The 7,486-nt window shown below is 51.9% G+C and overlaps 1 protein-coding gene across 1 annotated transcript; it reads right to left on the bottom strand.

Annotated features, from left to right (window-relative positions):
* Nucleotides 1–499: 499 nt before the first annotated feature.
* Nucleotides 500–5,016, bottom strand: PRDX3 (peroxiredoxin 3). The gene is made up of 7 exons (XM_069979676.1): nt 4,908–5,016; nt 3,736–3,829; nt 1,763–1,904; nt 1,551–1,686; nt 1,373–1,476; nt 1,128–1,293; nt 500–638 (listed from the first exon to the last, which is right to left on the bottom strand). Exons 1-7 carry the CDS (start codon nt 4,941–4,943, stop codon nt 588–590), a joined length of 729 nt encoding a protein of 242 aa, XP_069835777.1. The 5' UTR covers nt 4,944–5,016; the 3' UTR covers nt 500–587.
* Nucleotides 5,017–7,486: the final 2,470 nt, after the last annotated feature.

Raw genomic sequence — 7,486 nt, 5'->3', positions numbered from 1 at the left:
GGATCCAGTCCTGGGAAACTGGGAGAAGTTTCCCTGTCCTGGATCCAGCTTTTCCAGACACCCAAGGAGGAGTGGCAGGGAGTTATGAGGGAGCAGGCTGATAAGCCGACTGCCGAGATAACAAGGCAATTTGCGTCGTTTCCTGTTAATCATCCTGCACAATTTGCTGACAGGCGGAGAGCTAGCACTAGTCACAGCTCAGAATAAAAACACTGCATGGAGCAGCTAAAGTTTCTCCACGACACTGGAGACACTTGGTACCGGAGCTTTTAGCAGATCGCCGGGGCACTGATAGTACCGTTGCCTGGAAAATCTGGGTGATTGGTTCTCTTTAATGGAGCAGAGCTGCAGTGTAAAGCATGGGTAAGGGGACAAAGCAGTATAGTCAGTAATATGCCATCAGCCACCCGCACCCAGCCCTGAGAGGTCTTTCTGTTATTGGAGCTGCAGTGAGGACAATTGCTAGGGAATGATCTGAGGCAGCGACACAACACACAGGTAACATCTGACAGAGTCACTTTAATTCTATCACACATGATCTGAGGACGTGTCGGCTCGGCGGTCTGGGGCCTGCTCCTCCTGCAACCTCAGTTCACCTTCTCAAAGTATTCTTTGGATCCTTTTGGATTTGGTTTTATCTGTAAATAAAGAAGAGGAAAGATCAGAGAGATCTCCGGCCTGCAGACAACCAGCGCCCCTTACAGTCACCTGCAGGTTGTGCAGCTGCTTAGTAGTCATGTTGTGCAATTCCAAGATCTCTGCTTGATGTCAGTCAAAACAGAAACATTATATGAATCCTGTTCTGACCTCATACTTATCACACAGCAGATGGTTTCTTACATTGTACTGGTGTAGGTAACAACATCTGAGCCTGACCTCAGGATGGTGCATAGAATAGCACAGATGTTAGTGCCCCGGGCTACACCAACACAATAACCAAGCTTTGAGTGGTAAATGATAAATGATCCTTTTACTGACAGAAAGCAGAGATAGGAGGAAGCGAAATATTGTCTTTAAGAAAGTCGTGATGGGTTGTGCCGGGATGGGGGGGGGGGGGGGGCTCATTTGGATGTGACAGCGCCTGCTGGATACATTTAGGTAGTTCCCCTTTAAGAAGAGATGCATACCGTGGGAGAGTGAGGAGTCCAGTTGGCCGGACAGACCTCCCCATGGGTCTCCACATACTGGAAGGCCTTGACTAATCGCAACGTCTCCTCAACGCTCCTTCCCACAGGGAGGTCGTTCACGCTCATGTGCCGCACAATCCCATTAGGATCGATGATAAAGAGTCCCCTGGAAGAGACGAGGTGTTAGAGGGGGGTGTGCGCTGTCAGCAGCAACCACCTACAGGCGTGTACTGTGGAGGCATTACCTCAGAGCGATGCCCGGGGTCTCCAGGAGGACGCCATAGTCCCGAGAAATCTGTTTGGTTAAGTCTGACAGCAGCGGGATGTTCATGTGTCCCAGACCTCCAGTCTACAACACAGACAAGAGGCGTCAGGCGCAGGTTAGGGGGAGCACGCCACCGCAGCTCAGGGGGCACTCCTCACCTTACGAGGGGTGTTGGTCCAGGCCAAGTGACAGAAATGAGAATCCACAGAGACCGCGACGACCTCACAGTTCACGTCACGGAACTCGTTGGCCTTATCGCTGAAAGCCACAATCTCGGTGGGGCAGACGAAGGTGCTGAAACAGGAAGAAACAGTGACACAGGGCGGAGGCGCCACCACCTACAGCCGCCATCTTCTCAACGACTACTCACAAGTCCAGGGGGTAGAAGAAGAGCACCAGGTATTTGCCCTTGAAGTTTTCCAGGCTCAGCTCCTTGAACTCCCCATTGACTACAGCTGTCCCCTTAAAGTGGGGCGCCTGCTGGGTGACGGCCGGGATGAACCGCGCAGAACCTAGAACGTGAGAAAACGATGCAGATGGAGGGCTGCAGCCATGATACCTGCACATTGTGAGCCTGGGCTAGGAGAGTATTGCGTCCTCTCTGGGTCATGTGGATACAACAATCAGATAACCTGAGGCACATGGCCTGGGGTACAAAGACCTCCACTACTTGTACCTCGACCCTTGTATAAACTATAACATGTATTAATGTGATCAAATAAAAATAACCAGAGGGTAACTTTACATACACAATCCCTGTTAGCTGTCAGAATAATCCCTATGGAGGGTGCACCCTCTCAGGAATATCAACCGACTGTGCAGAATAACACTGAGGGACAGCAACGGGGGTCGCTAAAATCCGTATAATCGGCCCTTCTATACGTCTGGTGGCGTCACACCTCGTCCTCACAAAGAAATGAGGCTGAGCAGCCGAGCGTTCCTACTATGGTGGTCCCCCCCCCCCCCCAACCACATCTATCATCTCCCCTAATAATAGCTCCTCGCAATACAGTCATCGTGCAGTAAGTCAGTCACTATGTCCTCCACAGAGTTACATCTTAAGAGGTCCGGCCATCATCTTGCTCCTCTTACCCATAAATCCTGGTAATGTTGTGTTCTTGAAGGGTACCTCAGCATCTTCATGGTGTGCCAGCATTGACGTCTGTTCACTCGGTGCGTGACTAATACGGAGTTTCAGACACGCCTGCTGGCGAGTCCCTGCACACGGACAGACGGTCCGGCAGGTTGAATTCGGACATCAGGTGCGAAAACTGAGGGAGGATGTTCCCTCCTCTGATGCTGATAACCCTTTAGTCTCCAAATGGCGAAGCGGACTGGACATAGTGATCCATGATTCACTGCACAAGGATGGTATTGCGAGGGGCGATTATAAGGGGAGGTAACTGGCTGGGCCTAATAGATGTGTTTGGGGAGGTGCTACCAGGGACCACCACAGAAGGAACGCCCTGCTGCTCAGCAAGATGAAAGTACAAGTGTGGCGCCCCCTGTGGGTCATGTGATCGCTGCTTATACCTGATATAATAAGGGTGGTGCCCCCTGTAGGTCAAGTGATCACTGCTGGTACCTGATATAAGGGTGGCGCCCCCTGTAGGTCATGTGATCACTGCTGGTACCTGATATAATAAGGGTGGCGCCCACTGTAGGTCATGTGATCACTGCTGGTACATAAATTTGGGACCCCCTGTGGGTCATGTGATCACTGCTGGTACAATAAGGGTGCCGCCCCCTGTGGGTCATGTGATCACTGCTGGTACCTGATATAATAAGGGTGCCGCCCCCTGTGGGTCATGTGATCACTGCTGGTACCTGATATAATAAGGGTGGCGCCCCCTGTGGGTCATGTGATCACTGCTGGTACCTGATATAATAAGGGTGGCGCCCCATGTGGGTTATGTGATCACTGCTGGTACCTTGTATAATAAGGGTGGCGCCCACTGTGGGTCATGTGATCACTGCTGGTACAATAAGGGTGGCGCCCCCTGTGGATGATGTGATCACTGCTGGTACCTGGTATAATAAGGGTGGCGCCCCCTGTAGGTCATGTGATCACTGCTGGTACCTGGTATAATAAGGGTGGCGCCCCCTGTGGGTTATGTGATCCCTGCTGGTACCTGGTATAATAAGGGTGGCGCCCCCTGTGGGTCATGTGATCCCTGCTGGTACCTGATATAATAAGGGTGGCGCCCACTGTGGGTTATGTGATCCCTGCTGGTACCTGGTATAATAAGGGTGGCGCCCCCTGTGGGTTATGTGATCCCTGCTGGTACCTGGTATAATAAGGGTGGCGCCCCCTGTTGGTAGTGTTAGGGCCACAATACTCACTAGTGCTAAAAAGTCTTGGAGCAGAACATGTCACCCGGGCAGCAGTACTGCGGAGGGCCGAGCGGGCGGCTGGAGCCACAATGCCACGGAGAGCCTGAGAAGAGAAACGGAGAACAGTGGATAAGTAGGTACCTGTTATCAGGGGTGAGAGTTATGGGGTGCAGTCACCGGGGACCCCAGGGGTGAGGGTTATAGGGTGCAGTCACCGGGGACCCCAGGGGTGAGGGTTATGGGGTGCGGTCACGGGGGCCCCAGGGGTGAAGGTTATGGGGTGCAGTCACTGGGGGCCCCAGGGGTGAGGGTTATGGGGTGCAGTCCCCGGGGGCCCCAGGGGTGAGGGTTATGGGGTGCGCTCACAAGGGGCCTCAGGGGTGAGGGTTATGGGGTGCAGTCACCGGGGGCCTCAGGGGTGAGGGTTATGGGGTGGGGTCACCGGGGGCCCCAGGGGTGAGGGTTATGGGGTGGGGTCACCGGGGGCCCCAGGGGTGAGGGTTATGGGGTGCGCTCACCAGGGGCCCCAGGGGTGAAGGTTATGGGGTGCGGTCACCGGGGCTCCAGGGGTGAAGGTTATGGGGCCCCAGGGGTGAGGGTTATGGGGTGCAGTCACTGGGGGCCCCAGGGGTGAGGGTTATGGGGTGCAGTCACTGGGGGCCCCAGGGGTGAGGGTTATGGGGTGCAGTCACCGGGGCTCCAGGGGTGAGGGTTATGGGGTGCAGTCACCGGGGCTCCAGGGGTGAGGGTTATGGGGTGCAGTCACCGGGGCTCCAGGGGTGAGGGTTATGGGGTGCAGTCACCGGGGCTCCAGGGGTGAAGGTTTTGGGGCCCCAGGGGTGAGGGTTATGGGGTGCAGTCACCGGGGCTCCAGGGGTGAGGGTTATGGGGTGCAGTCACCGGGGCTCCAGGGGTGAAGGTTATGGGGCCCCAGGGGTGAGGGTTATGGGGTGCAGTCACCGGGGCTCCAGGGGTGAGGGTTATGGGGTGCAGTCATGTGACATCACTCCTCCTGCTGTAACATTATGACGTATATGAGGTGTGAGGCGCCATGCTCCTGGGGGTACAGAGTCCAGTCGGGATTATATCACGAGATACGGGTCCCCAGGTGCAGGAGCGGACGCAGGTATGAGGCGCCACTGTCAGGAGGGGAGGGCGGCTGTACCGGCCCTGACACTCACCCCCGCCGACAGTAACCTTCCCCAGGACGCCGCCATCTTCCAGTCACGTGCTCACAACGCTGTCAAAAAGTGACGGTGGGAGATAAGCCGCGCGCTCTAGTGTCAGCTGTACACCACGCCCTCTGTAGGCGGAGTCACACACGCTATTGGCTGCTGGAGAGGTGGCGGGAAGAACTGTTCAGGCGGGGACTAGTCTGATAGAACTGGGGGCGGGGCCAGGGATTCTAATGAGGTAACGCGAATCCTGACGCCATTACACAGCATTGACGTCACCGCTCTCCTGATGTAAGGTACTTTATACGGAAGTGACATCACTGATCTACAGATAACATCTCCAGCCTTTACATATATACGTATATTGACGTCATTGCTCTAGTTATAAAGAAGGGAATAACTTAGAATATACAGTATAGTAGGTGACACTGCTTTCCTTATAGGAGTTATATAAAAGGTAGAGAGAAAGTGACATCGCCAAATAGAGAGAGAGTGACATCACCACATCAGCGTTCAGAAGATAATGAGTGGCATCACTGCTCAGAAGATAGAGAGAGTGACATCACTGCTCAGAAGATAGAGAGAGAGAGTGACATCACTGCTCAGAAGATAGAGAGAGAGAGTGACATCACTGCTCAGAAGATAGAGAGAGAGAGTGAGAGTGACATCACTGCTCAGAAGATAGAGAGAGAGAGAGAGAGAGAGAGACATCACTGCTCAGAAGATAGAGAGAGAGAGAGTGACATCACTGCTCAGAAGATAGAGAGAGAGAGTGACATCACTGCTCAGAAGATAGAGAGAGAGTGACATCACTGCTCAGAAGATAGAGAGAGAGTGACATCACTGCTCAGAAGATAGAGAGAGAGAGTGACATCACTGCTCAGAAGATAGAGAGAGAGAGTGACATCACTGCTCAGAAGATAGAGAGAGAGAGAGTGACATCACTGCTCAGAAGATAGTGACATCACTGCTCAGAAGATAGAGAGAGAGAGTGACATCACTGCTCAGAAGATAGAGAGAGAGAGTGACATCACTGCTCAGAAGATAGAGAGAGAGAGTGACATCACTGCTCAGAAGATAGAGAGAGAGAGAGTGACATCACTGCTCAGAAGATAGAGAGAGAGAGAGTGACATCACTGCTCAGAAGATAGAGAGAGAGAGTGACATCACTGCTCAGAAGATAGAGAGAGAGAGTGACATCACTGCTCAGAAGATAGAGAGAGAGAGAGAGTGACATCACTGCTCAGAAGATAGAGAGAGAGAGAGTGACATCACTGCTCAGAAGATAGAGAGAGAGAGTGACATCACTGCTCAGAAGATAGAGAGAGAGAGTGACATCACTGCTCAGAAGATAGAGAGAGAGAGAGAGTGACATCACTGCTCAGAAGATAGAGAGAGACATCACTGCTCAGAAGATAGAGAGAGAGAGAGAGACATCACTGCTCAGAAGATAGAGAGAGAGAGAGTGACATCACTGCTCAGAAGATAGAGAGAGAGAGACATCACTGCTCAGAAGATAGAGAGAGAGAGAGAGTGACATCACTGCTCAGAAGATAGAGAGAGAGAGAGTGACATCACTGCTCAGAAGATAGTGACATCACTGCTCAGAAGATAGAGAGAGAGAGTGACATCACTGCTCAAGATAGATAGAGAGAGAGTGACATCACTGCTCAGAAGATAGAGAGAGAGAGTGACATCACTGCTCAGAAGATAGAGAGAGAGAGAGAGTGACATCACTGCTCAGAAGATAGTGACATCACTGCTCAGAAGATAGAGAGAGAGAGAGACATCACTGCTCAGAAGATAGATAGAGAGTGACATCACTGCTCAAGATAGAGAGAGAGAGAGACATCACTGCTCAGAAGATAGAGAGTGACATCACTGCTCAGAAGATAGAGAGAGAGAGACATCACTGCTCAGAAGATAGAGAGAGAGAGAGAGTGACATCACTGCTCAGAAGATAGAGAGAGAGAGAGAGTGACATCACTGCTCAGAAGATAGTGACATCACTGCTCAGAAGATAGAGAGAGAGTGACATCACTGCTCAAGATAGATAGAGAGAGAGTGACATCACTGCTCAGAAGATAGAGAGAGAGAGAGTGACATCACTGCTCAGAAGATAGAGAGAGAGAGAGAGTGACATCACTGCTCAGAAGATAGTGACATCACTGCTCAGAAGATAGAGAGAGAGAGAGACATCACTGCTCAGAAGATAGATAGAGAGTGACATCACTGCTCAAGATAGAGAGAGAGAGACATCACTGCTCAGAAGATAGAGAGTGACATCACTGCTCAGAAGATAGAGAGAGACATCACTGCTCAGAAGAAAGAGAGAGAGACATCACTGCTCAGAAGATAATGAGTGACATCACTGCTCAGAAGATAGAGAGAGACATCACTGCTCAGAAGAAAGAGAGAGAGACATCACTGCTCAGAAGAAAGAGAGAGAGACATCACTGCTCAGAAGATAATGAGTGACATCACTGCTCAGAAGATAGAGTGAGAGAGAGTGACATCACTGCTCAGAAGATAGAGAGAGAGACATCACTGCTCAGAAGATAGAGAGAGAGTGACATCACTGCTCA

The sequence above is a fragment of the Dendropsophus ebraccatus genome, chromosome 8 (genome assembly GCF_027789765.1).
Source record: "Dendropsophus ebraccatus isolate aDenEbr1 chromosome 8, aDenEbr1.pat, whole genome shotgun sequence".
Taxonomy (NCBI): domain Eukaryota; kingdom Metazoa; phylum Chordata; class Amphibia; order Anura; family Hylidae; genus Dendropsophus; species Dendropsophus ebraccatus.
Note: the sequence above shows the minus strand (reverse complement) of the source record. Positions and strands in the feature narration are given on the sequence as shown.